At 40.5% G+C, this 16523-nt stretch overlaps 1 protein-coding gene across 5 annotated transcripts in view; it reads left to right on the plus strand.

The window, feature by feature from the left end:
• Srpk2 (SRSF protein kinase 2) overlaps window positions 1–16523 on the plus strand; it is a 288108-nt gene that overhangs the window by 248341 nt on the left and 23244 nt on the right. For all 5 annotated transcript variants that reach the window (XM_023719454.1, XM_023719456.1, XM_023719457.1 and 2 more), the window contains 4 exons: window positions 9634–9799; window positions 11759–11784; window positions 13002–13248; window positions 14580–15062. In XM_023719454.1, coding sequence (XP_023575222.1) covers window positions 9634–9799; window positions 11759–11784; window positions 13002–13248; window positions 14580–15062 — 922 coding nt within the window. The remainder of the gene's footprint in view (window positions 1–9633; window positions 9800–11758; window positions 11785–13001; window positions 13249–14579; window positions 15063–16523) is intronic.

Consider the following 16523-nt stretch of genomic DNA (forward strand, 5'->3'; position numbering starts at 1 on the left):
CACAATATCCTTACAAAATAGGTATTATTTCCTGATTTTATGGAAGAGGAAATTGAAGAGTAGGGTAGGTAATTTAGGCCCTAGTCAGAAAATAAAAGCACTTTAAAAGTACCAAGTATTGGAGCAGGAATGGAAACTCAAGTAGTCCATCTTGAGAGAACATGCATTCAACATTTTTTTTTGGGGGGGGGGGCAAACAGTATAGAGTATGTTTGGAATGGTACTGGGCCTGTATCTAATGGAAGTGAAATCACTTCTTCCAGAGAACTTATTTAAGGTCTTCTGTCATCTGGTGTCTGCCCATATTTTCCCTCACAAACAACAGTTTATCTCCTTCAGGTACCAAGTGAGTATGCAAAGATCTCCCGAGCAGTTGTAAGCACATGCAGGTTTACCAGAATTTTTATTTGGAACTTGTTACTTGTTCATTTTGTGTGTAGTTTAAAGAAAGTGATGATCAGTTTGACTCCTAAATGTACCTTGCCAGGTTTTTAAAAATCTGTTTATTTATTTGGTACACTGGGGATTGAACCCGGGTCCTTGAACTTGCCAGACAGGTGCTTAGACCGCTGAACTATCTCTGCAGTCCCCTTGCCAGTTTTTATTTCCACATCTTTAATCATTTATTTATTTGCCTTGAGCTGTTGAAACTGCTTTTTTTTTTTTGTGGTTCTGGTGATTGAACCCAAGACCTATGCACTGAGTTGCCTGTCTTTCTTTCTTTCTTTCTTTCTTTCTTTCTTTCTTTCTTTCTTTCTTTCTTTCTTTCTTTCTAATGTATTTAATACAAGGTCTACAGGGTCTCACTACACAGATTGGACTCATAGTGATTCTCCTGTTTTCAGCCTCCCAAGTGCTGGGATTATAGGCATGCGCCACCACGCCCAGTCTCCAATACCATCTCAGCGCACCCCGGGAGGGGGCGGGACCTGCATAGTACACCTGGGTTCGAACCCCAGCCTCTGCGTCTGCCTAAGCAGGCACTTTAATCTGCTGAGCTATCTGACTGGCCCTGCATTTCTTTTTAAAAGTATTTTATTTTGAAACAGTCTTCACTGAATCACTAGGTTGCCCAGGCTGGGCTCCAATCTAGGGTCCTTTTCCTACAGCCCTGGGATTATAGGTATGTGTAATAATAGCAGATTCCCATCATTTAATTTGTAACCACATTTTAAAGGGCCAGCCAGAACCCTCTGTACCAGTACCCCAGCTGAGAGTGGTACATATGTCTTCTGTGGACGCCTGCAGACTTCATTCACTCCTTCTGCTAAATGAGGTATATTATGTAAGGGCCAGGTGGCCTCAATTCTGACACAGTCAGCGTTTTCAATTGGATAAGTCTTTGTTGAGGATGTTTGTCTTATACATTCTGAAGTATGCACCAGCATCCCTGGGCTCTGTCACCTGGATGCCTCTGGGCTTGTGAAATATCTGAACTTGGTCAGATGTCCCCTGGGGGCAAAATTTCCTCTCTGCAAACCATTTGAATAAGAAAGAGTGCAGAACATACACATTCAGGCAGCAAATTTTATTTCATTTGTGGCCTTAGTGCTGCTTTTTTGTGACCCTCATCAAATTACTGAGCCTATTTCCTTATTTGTTTTAAAAAATGAAAATGTATAGCTTTATTGTGAAGATTAATAAATGCGGGCCAAAATTATATTATGTAAATAGAAAGCATCATGAGTACACAAAGTAGCCTTCACATCTCGTCCCCACCACGATCACCTTGGAGTCAGGGATCATGTGTTGCCCCGTGTTTATTTTCTGTAGTTAATGATAAAACTGGACCAACTGCTTTTTCGGCTTTTCTTATACTGCTGTCAAAACTTTGATCAGTTCCTAGCTGCCCTCATTTAGCCATAGTGACCTGATGCTGGGGCGGAAAAGGGCTCTGTTGGTGGCCGCTGTGGGCATGCTGTGTGGAGCCCCAGGCAGCTTCTCTGACCTCGAGCATCATCTTGGGACTGTTTATTTGCCTCTCATCTTTCTTTTAAAAAAAACCATATATATATATATCACTTTATTGAGTTCTATTTTATGTCCATCTTTTTTTTTTCTTTCTAAAGCTGGAAAAATAAAGGGGTGTGCTTCTGATGGCATTTTTGTGGTGCATTCAAAGATGTTCCTTGGGTGAAGGTTTTTAAAGCATCCTTTGGTACTCTTTTAACAGTGGCTTTGACTTTCTTATGTAATTGAAGTTGAAGTTGGCATTTTACTTTTTCAAACTGTGTAGTTTAATTCATTACCCTTTATAGAGACCTTGTAAGAAGGTGGCAACTTGCCGTTAAATAAATGCAGCTTGCTAAGGGCATGACTCTGATTTTGGTGACTTTGCTTTAATGTTGAAAAACTAGCAATTACATCTTGTGTCTTGGACTTTAAAATTATTATTATTATTATTATTATTATTATTATTATTTACTGGGAATTGGGAGTTGAACTCAGGACCTTGCACTTGCCAGGCAGGTCTTATGCCACTGAGCCATCTCTGAAACCCTTTAAAATTATTAGTTTTCCTGTTATTATCCAGCAGCCATTTCGCTCTTTTAAGTGCTTGTTGCTTTGTGCTTCATTGTGTTGTGCCAGCTAGACCTTCCTCACTCTGAGGTCAGGGCTGCTGTCTGCCCTGCAGCAGATGCTGCAGTGCCCCAGTGTGCCCCGGGGCCTCATGGGTACTGCGGTGAGCTGAGAATTGAGTCCAGGTGCTATTGCTCCGGCATCTGTGCTCTTAAGTGTGGGGTAGTGTTGGATTTCCTACATAGCAAGATTTGGTGTTACTTTTTTAAATTTTATTGAGAAACAAATAGCAATGAGACAGTTTCAAAACTGATTAATAGGACAATTTCAATAATTAATACATTGCATATTGTTGTCTTCATAGTGGCTATTCATAGTACAAAATACAGACATGATATCTTGTCCAAACACTATTAGCACAAATCTTTCTTCTCAATGAATTAAGACAAAGTAGCTCTATATCTATCTTAACTATTTTGTATATACAGATACAAAATGGTCCTTCATTTGTATCTAAGATTTGGTATTGTTTTAAATTGTATCATATATTTGTGAAGAATTACGCTTTTGTTATTTGTAAATATGTGCTGCAGTACACATGCTATGAGGGCCTTTAAAAACTTTTCCTTTGACCACTGATTGGCAGGTGGTTATCACCATCTGATTTTATTAGTATTTACTTATTACTTTAACAATTTCAGTGGTCCTCATTGTCATTATACTTGAAGCAGTATTTAGTTTTAGATTAGTGTTAATATCAAATTATTGGTAATTTTGATATCTGATTTTGCTTAGTATTGTCAGTCCTGTGATTGTGTGTTAACTTAAATTCTCCTGAGATTGGAGCCCTTCACTCACAGATCTGGGAGTGGCTCTCTTTTCAAGAGAGGTCAGCTTCACGCAGCCCACCACTCTGGGTATCCGTGTGCTAGGCACAGCAGCCCAGGCTCCCCAGCACCTTTCAGAGGACAGCTGCTGGATTTCCTCCTTCACTGTCATGACTTGGAAGAGATTTCAGAGCAGCAAGGCTAAGGACAGCAGCCACTGAGTATTTTGTTGGAGTCTCTAGTTCTTTTCTTTTACCATGATAGGTATTTCCCATACTTCATGTAGTTCCACACTGTGGTTTTCATAACTGGTTTGTAGATTTTACCTCCTGTCTGTTTCACCAAGGAAGAGCAATCAACTGGGAACTTGAGCTTTTTCTAGAGGAAGTTTTCTGGGCTTGAGGCGTGTTTTCCTGCACACCCACAAGTAATTAATACCTAAATTGGGGGCTCTTGCATGGGGCAAGCCTCCTCTGCCAGCGCATCTGGCCAGCTGGGCTCCTTTGGCACTTCATTAATGTGTTACCACCAGTGCAGGAGGCAGGCAAAGTATTTTCACCCAGTGTCCTATTTTTCAGATGTAGAAGGAAGAAAACATAGCTGTGAAAGTAGGTTTTATTCCATTTTTCTTTACAGTTCACAGTTTTAGGAGAAGCTATGTTCTCAAGACAGTAATGCGGGGAGACAGCCATCTAGAGAAGTCTCCATATTGTTCTGGGCTATTCTGAGTAACTGCCTTTATCTGTAGGATTATATAAGACCTGTTTCTAGCAAGTTGAGGTTGAGACAAACAAGTAATATTGTAAGACAGGTATCAGGTGATAGCGAAAAGACCTCGTGGATCATCTTGACCAAGTCCCCTACTTTAAGTGAATTTGAGGGTCAGAGGCAGGTAATGACTTTCTCTAGGTCATAGGAAGCTAGTTCCTGGACCAGAAACTACATGGGGCCTTCTGGCTTTGCACTTTAGTCTGCCTCAGGGCTTTCCCTGCTGTTTTTTTTTCCCCCATAATTTTATTGAGAAACAAATAGCAATGAGGCAGTTTCAAATCAAATTGGTAGGACAGTTCCAGTAATTAATACATTACATACTCTCTTCCTAGTGGTTATTTGCTGTGCAAGATGCAGACATGATAATATATTTACAAACTCCATTAGAACAAATCCCTCTATTCATTAAGAGAGTGTAACTATATATCTATCCTAACCATTTTGAATACACAGATACAAAATGGACATTCATCTGTATCCCCTTTTTTGTTTAGTTCCGTCATTTGAATATTATAGGTGTGTTAACTCAGCAAAATATTCTAAAAGAGTCCAGTAGTCCGTAATAGTATTGGGTTTTCCACTTCACAAGCAGTGTCAGAAATTGTTGACCTGAGTCCCCTACAGCTCACCATAACAGCATGGCTTTACTTCTTATATATCGTTTTTATACTTTTCTGCTGGTTGGTTAAGACCAAAGTAAAGCAGGACCTATGCAACAAGAGTTGTAGCTTTTGGGTCTGATAAGGTCAGTGAAATCCCCTCAGGATTTATCCTGAGATTCTGTACCTCAGCTTGTAGATCCATTGTCAGTGTCAGCCATGTGGATGAGTCACGGCCATTGCTTGACCAATGTACTCTCTGTGAAAGCCTGAGAGAATGTTTTCTCTCCATGTGACTCTCCTTAGGCACACTCTACATCATCGATCACTTTCCTCTTTGGCCCCATAATCTCCTTGATTAGAAAATTTGGGACACTACTGAGTTACATGACGTTACAGTACAAGTTCTCCTATGTCCTGAGTCTTAATTGACCTTGGAAGGCTAGGGCCAAAAAGTTGGCTTTCCTTGAGGCCCTCCTTTTTCTCTAATTTTAGTCTGCAAACTTAGGTTGTTAAGGAGAAGGTTATTGTTATTACCATACAACCTAGGCTGTTAAGCTTAACATCACTATCTGTCTGAATATCAAACATCTTAGGCATCACATGGAACAGGTATTTTTCGTCAAGTATTGACATGAACCCCCTGCTGTTGAACTGTGAGTCAGACCTCACCTAGAGAAGCTTGGTAGCTACTCCCGGAAGTTTGTGATCCGGCTCCTCCCGGTGGATGATTGGCAGCCTTGCCCCTGGGCTGTCTGGCTGTGTTGGTCCCAGCTTTTCTAGTAGCCAGTAGATCTCTGCTGCCTCCTGCTGCAAACACCATGCATGGTTTCTTGGCAGGCTAGCAAGTGTAATTTGACAGTGGAAGACAGTAGAGAGGAAAGCTAGTAAAGGTTCCTATTACTTATTTGTCAGATTTTCCAAGGGGTAATCTATCCTTGGACCTGAAGCTAGACTGTTTTTATTTTTTCGTTGTTTTTCCATCAGGTTGTTATTCTGCTCAGCAGTTAGCGGCTTACCTATCAGTGTCAGTGTGAGGAACTTTTAATACTTCAAAATTTACTGGTTGAGAACAGAAATATTATTTTTGTAAGTAAAATCATTCCTGTTAGCTATATCTAAAGACTTTAAAAAAAATGTTCAAAATTAAAAGAAACTGTAAAGTCAAAGTTTTATTGCTGAGATGCCCCATAAAAGTTACCAACTAAGCCTAAAAGTTTTATATTAGAGATTGAGGCAACAACTAAGAAATTATAGTTGTCTTGTATCAGTACAAGACAAGACAACTTAGGCTTAGTTTAGTTTCACTTCTTGTTTTGTTTTATTCCTCTGTGCTAGATCTTGCTTGTTTGTGGTTTGCTTTTTAGGAAATTTTTAAATCTTACTGGATATGTCTCCTCCTTTCATAGAAAAAAAAAAGGAAGCTCAGAGTGAAACACCTTTCCAAGATTATGAATGAAGTTTAAAGGTGGTCTTAGTCCCAAGGTTATGTTTCGCCTATGCTGCATCTCTTTAATGATTTGTATTTGTTAATTAGCCCAGTGGTGTCAGGTCTTTCAATTGTATTTATTATCAGACATAGCCATTGCTTTTAAGGAAGGGTAGCCCATCTGAATCCAATAGTATTTTAGAAATCTGCACCCCTAAATTCCTATTGAGAACACTTTGGTTTGAGTACACCATTGGGAATTCCTGTTAACATATTTGCATACTGAGTCAATTAGCTTTTATCTGTATAGCTTTCCACACAGTGAAAGTCTTTTATGTGTGAAAGCAGCAAAGGTGGAAAGATAAGGGCAATCCCCGTGCATGTAAAGCCTGCGGGAAGGTATCTTAACTTCCAAAACAAGATCCTGGCATTCTTACTTCGGGTCAATATCCGATAAGTGAAAGGAAATTTCAGTTGAAGTAATTTTAAATGGTTTCAAATTCCTTCAAAATGTTGTTTCTTTTGGCCTCCAGGGAGATACTCAGTGGCATAAGCACCTGCCTGGTGAGCTCAAGGTCCTTTGTTCAATTCCCTATACCAAAAAAAAGTTGTTTCTTTTGCCTTTATAGTTTGTGTCATGTCTACTCATTAATTTCTTGTACTTCTCAATCTTTCTTATGTTTTGATGATAAACACTCTGCATCATTAATTGTACAAGGAAGATAATGTGTCTGAGTAGCATATAAGCCCACTGGACTATGTTCCCCTTATAAGTATAACCTTTTTTATGGAACTACATAATATTTTCTTTTTTTTTTTTTTTCATAATATTTTCTTACTGTTGGTCCTTTGACATTTTAACATAACTTAAAAATATAATTGAAGTATTATTTTTTAAGCAATAGGTTTTTAAAAATTCAGTCTTGAGTCAAGTTGTTTTTCCCTTTAATTTTGCTCATACTTAACTAGAAAGTAGTATCTTCCCTATCTTCTTAAAATAGATTTGTTGTGTGTGAAATTCATCTTGGGTTTTCTTTTGATCAGTCCCCAGTCTCCCTTCCCCCTTCCCAGGCCCCCAGGCCCCATTCCCTGATGCGAGAGAGTAAGCTGAGGACACCCGCAAGACCAGGACCTTTGTTTCCGGGTGCTTGCTGGTGCCGCAGGTCAGGTTCAGCTGGTGCTCTTTCTGTGAGTTCATATAAAAGCACTTCCTAAGGAAAACTTATCCTAAGTGAGTGTGGGGGTTTTAATACTTGTGCAAGAGACAGATAACCTTTATTCATTTTCCTAATCAAGTCTCTGTTCTTTCACCCTTTGTAATGATTGACCTTGAAGGTAAATTAGGAGGTACACCAGGTAGGCAGAAACATTGGGGTTTTGCTGGGAGTTTTCCATTGTTGGATGATGTTGTATCTTCTCATTATTTCTTTCACACTTACTGTTTCTTTGTGGACGAGATGCCCGTGTGACTTATGTTTGAAAGGTAATGCATTTGTTGAGACTTCAGAATTTTTAGTGTATGGAACTGTATTTTAAAACTATATTTTGATTATTGAAATTATTCTTTGGTGAAAATACCTTGAGAAAAATATTGGCCTTACATTTAGGTCACTGACACTCTATGAGGTTTTGTGATAAGTATGTAAATATTTGGGCTTAATACTTTGTATTAATCCCACAGCATTATCTAGATACTGACTTTTTATTAGTGCATGCTTATATTTCACAGTATTGATGTTGATGTTCATTTTGGGAAACTGTTACATGTGTATAGCACATCTTGTTCATTTTCAGACCTTTAATCCCTCTTCCCAGAGACCACTTCCCCAGGATATTTTATGCCATATGGTTGTATGATCTGTTTACCTTTTCCTTTTTTCTTTTCTTTTCTTTCTTTTTTTTTGGGGGGGGGGGCTGGCTCAGAATGCCTTCAGGGCAGGTTTGGCTGGCTGGAGTTGTGGGGTTCGAACCACAGCAACCTGAAGCTGACTGCTTTATTGAAGCAGCCACTTAAACAACTGAGCTAAGGGGCAGGCCCCATCCTTCTTTTTCTATAATATTGAAAATGTATGCAGATCATTAGCCACTAGACTTTACTGTATTTTTTTGGTTGAATTGTTTTTTAGTGGAGGTTTATTTTTGTTTTGGGGGCCAAGGACTGAAACCAGGGCTTCCAGCTTGCTAGGCAAGTGTTCTACCGCTGAGCCACAAGAGAAGTGCAGATCAAAACTAACGTATTAGCTGGATGTGATAGCATGTTTGTAGTGCCGGCTACTCCTGAGAAAGGAAGATCACTAAGCTCAAGAGTTCAAGACCATCTTGAGCAACATAGTGAGTTGCTGTCTCACAAAAACAAAAACCACCCTGAAATGAGATGATATGTCATGCTCACTAGAGTGACTAAAATAAAAACATACATACATACATCACCCACATAATGTCTATCTATCTGCCTATCTAGTGGGAATATAAAATGGTGACACAACTGTGTAAAACATGTTACAACTCATCTGAAGGCAAATATAGATATAAATAGTCTCAAAGCATTAATCAGCCAGTTAATAAAATAGAAGAGTTCACAAATCACATACTCAATTGAAGCGAATTTATTTTATAGGTAAAAAGATATGTCCAAACAAAGACTAATACATGAGTGTGCTCAGCAGTAGTATTGTCACTAGCCAAGAAGTGGAAACAGTCCACTTGTCCATCAAATGAATGAATAAAATAAGTCACATATCCACCTGGTGGCTCACACCTAATCCCAGTACTTGAGAATCTGAAGCAGGAGGATAGCCATGAATACCAGGTCAGCCTAGGCTACATAGTGAGTTCAAGGCCAGACTGAACTACATAGGGAGATTCTCACTCCAAAAAAACCAAAAAACAAAACAAAAAGAAAAGTCACATGTCCATACAATGGGGAATCATTTGGTAGTAAAATGAAATGAAATACAGATACATCCTAAATCAGAATGAATCTTTTGACATTATGCTGGTTATGGAAGACTACTCTGTATGGGTCCATTTAAATGAAAATGTCCAGAATCTGCAAGTAGATTAGTGATTTGTTAGGACCAAAAGAGTTGGAGGGTTTCTCAATAAAATTATGGGGGAAAAAAAAAAAGAGTTGGAGGAAGATAATTGCTAGTAGGTATGGTATTGTTTAGAGCAGTGAAAATGTTCTGAAGTAGGTAGTAGTGATGGCTGCACATCTAAAAAGCACTGAACTGTATACTTGAAGGATGAATTACATGATATGTGAATTAGTTTTCAATAAAGTTGGTCATAAAGAAGTGATCATAGAGCTGCGTTTGCTTCTGTTAGCATAAATTCTTTCTGGAACGATAGTGACTGCTTTGGAAAGGAGAGCTATATTCCTATGGGGTTATATCATGTAATTATATTACCTATTTCACAAATAAGTAAATAAAAGTTTAATAAGGTATTAATAGCTTCTTTCCTCTATTGATTCTACTATAAACAGGTCCTCCAAGGTTTAGATTATCTACACAGTAAGTGCAAGATCATTCACACTGACATAAAGCCGGAAAACATCCTGATGTGTGTGGATGATGCGTATGTGAGAAGAATGGCGGCTGAGGCCACGGAGTGGCAGAAAGCAGGTGCTCCTCCTCCTTCAGGGTCTGCAGGTGAGGAAGCTGGCTTATTTGCGTTTCTGTCTGCTTAAGGCTACTACTGTGACCTTCCAGAACTGAGTGTGGAAGGTAATTGAGTCAGGTGTGTACATATGTGTTAGGAACTCTTTATAACACCTTGGTTTCTAGAAAGAACAGGATCTTTTTCTTGAGAAGATATTCCAGTTATATATTTCAATATTTATTTTAATATTTGAATTGCTTACCTTTGCCCCCATTAAAATAAATACACGCCTACAATCTCAGCACTCTGGGATGATGAGGCAGAAGGATCACAAAATCAAGGCCAGCATGGGCAATGTGGAGAATTATTAGCTAGGCTCTGTCTTAAAAAACCAAAAGGTCTAGAGACGTAGTTCAGTTCAATCCCCAGTAACTCCTTCCTTCAAAAAAAAACACTATATAAATTCTTGACTACTGCTTCATCTATAAATGGACATTTCTTGTGTTGCCCACTTCACTTTGGAGAATGTAGAAACCAAGTTCTTATAACTGAGCTGTAGCCATCAGAATTATTATGGTTTTAGTCTTGTTAGAATGCTGTCTTCTCAGCCGGGCATGGTGGAATGTGCCTGCAGTCCTAGTACTTGGGAGGCTCAGGAAGGAGTATTGCTGTGAGTTCAAGGTCAGCCTTGAATTGCTTAGTGAGACCACTGCAAAAAGACAAAAAAAAGTTTTCTTAACTCTTCAGTTTTCACAGCTGTATCAGTGTTAGCTGAAACAGTGCACTTTGAACTAGTTAGGAAAGTCTGAAGAATGTGGGAAGAAGACCAAGTGCAATTTGAGTATTTGCATGTGGAGTTTTGTTTCTGAATGGTGCAGTAAGGCATCAGCTGTGCTTCTGTGCTCTTTTCCCATTGCCTGCACCCGCCCTGTGAGGTGTCGCGCAGGCTTACCAATGAAAGCACTGCGGCTCCACGGAGAGGTGCTTTCACCTTGTCTCCTCTACCGCAGCCTCTACTGTTCAGATCATGGAGTCAACCAGTCAAGCCTTTGATGGTGATAGGAGTCTTGTGTGATTCCAGGAGCCGTTGCTGCAACTTGCTGTACTATTTGATTTAGGTTAGCTGTATAAAGCTTGCCAAATAGATTTCAAACACAGATGTAATTCATCCAAGTTGCTCATTTTATTGTCTGTAAACAAATTTGGGTTGGTGACTGATTTGTGAACTGTTCATATTTTATTTTGTTCTGATTTTTGAGATAGGATCTTGCTGAATTCTAGGCTGGCCATCAAGATCACTGTGTAGTGCACGGTGGTCTTGAACTTGAGGCGAGCCTCTTTCCTCAGCCTCCTGCATGCTGGAATTATAGATGTATACCCGGCTGTTTTTAAAACTTGTCGTTCAAAGCTTTGAGACTGACTGGTTTTGAAATGGCTCAGTATAAACAGCTTCTACAGTATCCTTTAAGAGTCAGTCTTTTTCTTTTTTTGAGTTGGATAAAGTTACCCTAGAAAATCCCTACTGTAAAGTTGCTTTGGGATTGGTTAGTGTATGCATATATGCATGTATTTATGATCTTGGGTAGCCATTAAAAGGTAGTAACTGCTGCATGTGGTGACACATGCCTGTAATCCCAGTTACTTGGAAGGCTGAGGCAGGAGGCTCACAAGTTTAAGGCCAACTCTGGTGATTTAGCAGTGCTCTATTTGATTGATTGGTGGATGGATGGATGGATGGATGGATGGATGGATTAATACCAGGAATCGAACTCAGGCCTCATGCTTGCCAGGCAGGCACTGCTCCGCTGACCCACATTCCTGGCCCCAGGCCCTGTTTGAAAAAGTAAGAAGGGCTGAGGGTGTAGCTTAATGGTACAGTATCCCTGGGTTTGATTTTCAGCACGAGAGAGGGAAAAAAAGTAATTAATTATTTCATTATGCTATTTGAATCACCTAAGGATATGTATCTGTTTTCCTCTAAGCATCCATTTTGTTTTATTTTGTTTTAGTGAGTACGGCTCCACAGCAAAAACCTGTAAGTACTGCTACCTATACGTTTATTTAGCCTATCAAATGAACTACTTATTATTGAGCTTTTCAAATTACAACAATGTATATTAAATTAAAAGGTAGATATGTTTATAAAGACTCTGTGTCCTTAATTTAAATAGAAATGATCTCTACAGAATTAGAATAATCAAAACTATTACAAGATCAGTTTCACATGCTTTCTGGGGGTGAGGGTGGCCAAGGTTGGAGAACTGTGAGCTGAGGAGATGGGGTCTGAAGTGTGATTATTCCAGAGTCACTCTATTACTTCTGATTGACATCCAAGTCACCTGTGATCCTCAGTAGTAGTTGAAACAGAAGAGAATGTTGGCTTTTCTGTGGTTCTGTCCAAACACTGTTCAACAAACTCACCCTCAGTGTGTGATGGAAGCATCATCGATGTGAGGGGCTGAGGAGAGCCCAGTCTCCTGGCCTCCAATGCTCTGCATCTCTGCAGGGCCTTCCTGGGCCCAAGGCATGGGCTCCCCAGCCTGGGAAGACTGGGAGGCTCTCATCCCAGAACTGTGTGACTCAGGAAGATGGCTCTTAGTGGAGGCAGACAAGAACTGCAGTTTTTTTTTTTCTTTTTTACCCTTTTACTTAGTGTGCTCATTTCTTAAAGTTTGCATTGCCTGGCTGTTGCTAATAGCTCAGCACATGAGAGGCAAACTCCAGTGGTGCTGTTGACTCCTTATTTTGGCAAGGCTTCCCTTTTGGGGGCAGTTAGGAGGCTTGAAAATGCTGCTTTGTGTCTGAGAAACAACTCATAAAACTTATAAAATGATCTTCTTGGGGCTGGGGAGATAGCTCAGTAGAATAAGCGCTTGCCTAGCATGTGCAAGGTCCTGAGTTCAATCCCCGGTTCTGCAAAAAAAAAAAAAAAAAAAATCTTCTTGCTAAAAGCTGATTATTTTAGGATATTCATTTGTCCTGGAGTTTAAGTGGTGAAGCCTTACTGACCTTAGCTATGTCCCTCGAGTGACAGACCCAGTAACAGACCCAGCACCTGATACAAGCCAGCACTGGTTTCTATCTTACCAAAACCCTAACCACAGATATGGACCTTCTGTGTGGGTTTATGAATTTCATTGACTGTGATATGAAAAATTAGCATTTGTTGATATTTGCCATGCTCCCAGCACTTATACTGTGGAGATTTAGAAAGAGCAAACTGACCTGTGGTATTTTCTTAACATGTTATAGATAGGAAAAATATCTAAAAACAAGAAGAAAAAGCTGAAAAAGAAACAGAAGAGGCAGGCCGAGTTGTTGGAGAAACGCCTGCAGGAGATAGAAGAACTGGAGCGAGAAGCTGAAAGGAAAATAATAGAGGAGAACGTCAGCTCAGCTGCACCTTCCAATGGACAAGATGATGAGTTTCACCCGGAGGTGAAGCTAAAAGCGGCAGGACTGGAGGAGACAGCAGAGGAAGAGACCACGAAGGACAAGGGTCAGTGGGGTCCCAGGCGCTCAGAGCCGTGACCAGCCAGGGCTTGTGCTGCTGCTTGAGATAGGGCACATTCTCTGCATCTCCTTACTGAGGAATATGGGAAACAGCCTGTGCTTCACTTTAACATATGTGCCAGGCTCATCAGTGCTAGCATGTGCCTGGTGTGATACTGTAAGAGCAGTTCTCAGAAAGTACTACCTGAGAGGGCCAGGGAGATGGCTCAGTGGAATAAGCGCTTCCCTGGAAAGCGCAAGGGCCTGAGTTCAATCCCCAGTTCCGCCAAAAAAAAAAAAAAAAAAAAGAAAGTACTGCCTGAGAAATATCATGTGTCTCTATCATGCTAACCATGGCTCTTCCTTTTTGAGTAGTAAACCTTTTGCCTAACCGTAGTGTATCACAAAACTTTTTCTGAAGATTGTGAAGACAGACGTAGAAGTCCAAATTTATTTATAAAAATATCTTTTTATTAATTTTAATGAGAAATAGCAATGAGACAGTTTCAAACCAGGTTAGTTAGACAGTTACAATCATTAATGCATTGCTTATTGTCTTCGTAGTAGTTATTCACAGTACAAGATGCAGACATGATTTCTTGTCTAAACAATATTAGTACTAATCTTTCTTCTCATTGAACTAAGATATTTGAATTGGCATCAAGTATGAAGAGGTCCTTTAAAGACTTCTCCAAATACAGCTTCTCTAACAGCAGTGGAACAACCATCTCTGACAAAACAAAAAAGGGGGATATAAATGAAGGACTATTTTGTAGTGAAAAATTATATATATATATGTATATATATATATATATATATATATAAATAGGATAGATATGCAGCTATAAAAATATTTTCTTAAAAGTTTTTTTTCATTTCTTTTTTTAATTAGTACATACTTGTGATATATAATCATTATATGCATTTGGGAAGTTGGTCCAAAAGCTTATTTTATTTTATTAATTTATTAATTTTATTATTTTTTTATTAATTTTTTTTGAGGTACAATTTAGCTATTCAGTGCAGGTTGGCTTTGAACTAAGCTATGTAGCCTAGACTGGACTTGAATTTACATTGATCCTCCTGTCTCAGCCTTATGAATTCTGGGATTATAGGCACATACCACTAAACCTGGCCTTCCAAAAGCTTGTGCCAACAGTAGACCACTTGTAAGATTGAGAAAATGTGAAGGTTTCACTCTGAGAATGGGGAGGTATTGACCTGTGGTACAGGAACGAAGCGCAGTAGAAAGCGTGGCGTGTCGCAGGAGGTTGATACCCAGGGCCTCTTCTTGGAGACAGCAATAGGTCCTAACTGCTGCTTTGTTGGCTTTTTAAGGTGAAGCTGAAGACCAGGAAGAGAAAGAAGACACTGAAAAAGAAAATGTCGAAAAAGATGAAGACGATGTCGATCAGGACCTTGGCAGCATAGACCCTGCGTGGACTGAGTCCCCCAAAGCAAATGGCCACATTGGGAACGGCCCCTTCTCCCTGGAGCCGCAGCTGGACGAGGAGGAGGAGGACGACGATGACTGCCCGAACCCTGCTGAGTACAGCCTGGAGGAGCCCAACGCAGACAGCGATTACACCTACAGCAGCTCCTACGAACAGTTCAACGGTGAACTGCCAAACGGACAGCATAAGATGCCAGAGCCCCAGTTTCCAGAGTTTCCCACCTCCTTGTTTTCGGGGCCCTTGGAACCTGTGGCCTGCGGCTCTGTGCTTTCCGATGGGTCACCACTTACCGAGCAGGAGGAAAGCAGTCCCTCCCATGACAGAAGCAGGACGGTTTCAGCCTCCAGTACTGGGGATTTGCCAAAAAGTAAGTGTCCTTTGCCACCCTCATCTGCTTCCACTACCCCAGGGCTGTGGCCGTGACAGGAGCTGCGGAAGGAATTGGCTGGACCTGGAGAGGCATGTGCGCCGACCGTTTGTGCACTCTTGCTTTTGTTCTCAGGAGCAAATAATGTGCTTTCTGTGCCACTAGGCTTTTTCGTACTCTGTGTATATAAAACCCCATTTCTGAGCTTTTCTTATTCTTTAGTTAGTGATGTCAAACATTGGCAAAGCCCTTCAGCTCTAGTAACTATGTTGCTTTTACGTCTTGTACGTGATAGTGCTGCATTTAGTTTTCCTTTGTTTTCTATTCAAGAGATGTTTATTATCTTTTCAATAGAATATCTGCCCATTCTCTGGCTATACTGAGAAAGAAGTATTGTAATTTAGTTTGACAGTTGTCCCTGATTCTAGAACCCTGCTACTGATAACTCGTCTAGGATTGTAATTTTAAAAGTGGCATGAATTTAAACATGATGCTGCATTGCAGGTTGGGTCTTGTGTTCTTATCTACTTGAGGCCATCTTATTTCAAGCTCTTATTTGGGGAGTAAATGCCACATGAGAAAGTCCACGTGACTGGTTCCTGCAAATGCAAACTGGATGTTGCAGTTTCCAGTCTGGCCCCTAGTGAAAAAGCTCAGAAACCTCCTCTGCTCCCTCTGCTGACAACAGTGCCTCACACACAGAGGGAATGATGGGCAGTTCCGGCCAGGGCCGGGAGGTTCTGCGCCCTCCCTTGCAGCAGGCTGTGAGCTGTGCTGGAGGCAGGCAGCACCTGCAGTCCCTTGCCACCTTGGTGCACTTCCTCTCCTGAGTGGGCACTGTTAGTCCCCTGGACTGCATGTTCTCCACATGCGCTGCTATAGTGCCAGCTCACTGTTTATCTCATTTATAGAGGCATACAGAAAAAAATTTACAAGGTAGCTTTTTATTAATTATTTTGCAAGTGGCAGCTTGGGATAGTGGCTTTAAATATATGATATATGAAATTAAATCCCAGCTCAAAACTTACTAGCTGTGGGGCCGGGGAGATAGCTCAGTAGAATAAGCACTTGCCTGGTAAGCACAAGGCCCTGAGTTCAATCCCCAGTTCTGAAAAAAAAAAAAACAACTTATTGGCTGTGTGGCACTTTAGTTTTGTAATCTTTCTCAGCCTCAGTTTCTTCCTCTATCTAAGGGAAGACACGACTGCCTCTAGGTGAAGTCAAATGTTGTAGTTAAATATATAATTTAACAGTAGTAATATATGTGACATTTCTCAGTGAACGTTGTGGCAGTAGGAGCTGATAACGTACAATGGGATGTCCTGTGCTTGAGCAAGCGGCTCATCTCCCACTGCTGTGCCCTGTGGGCAGCGCTGGGGCCCAGGCACACTGGAAAGCTCAGTGATGCAACTTTTGGCATCCTCAACACAGGGTCCCAGGTCCTGGTCTAGCTTTGCTTAC

This window comes from Octodon degus, unplaced genomic scaffold (assembly GCF_000260255.1).
Source record: "Octodon degus isolate 3935 unplaced genomic scaffold, OctDeg1.0 scaffold00068, whole genome shotgun sequence".
NCBI classification, from domain to species: Eukaryota; Metazoa; Chordata; class Mammalia; order Rodentia; family Octodontidae; genus Octodon; species Octodon degus.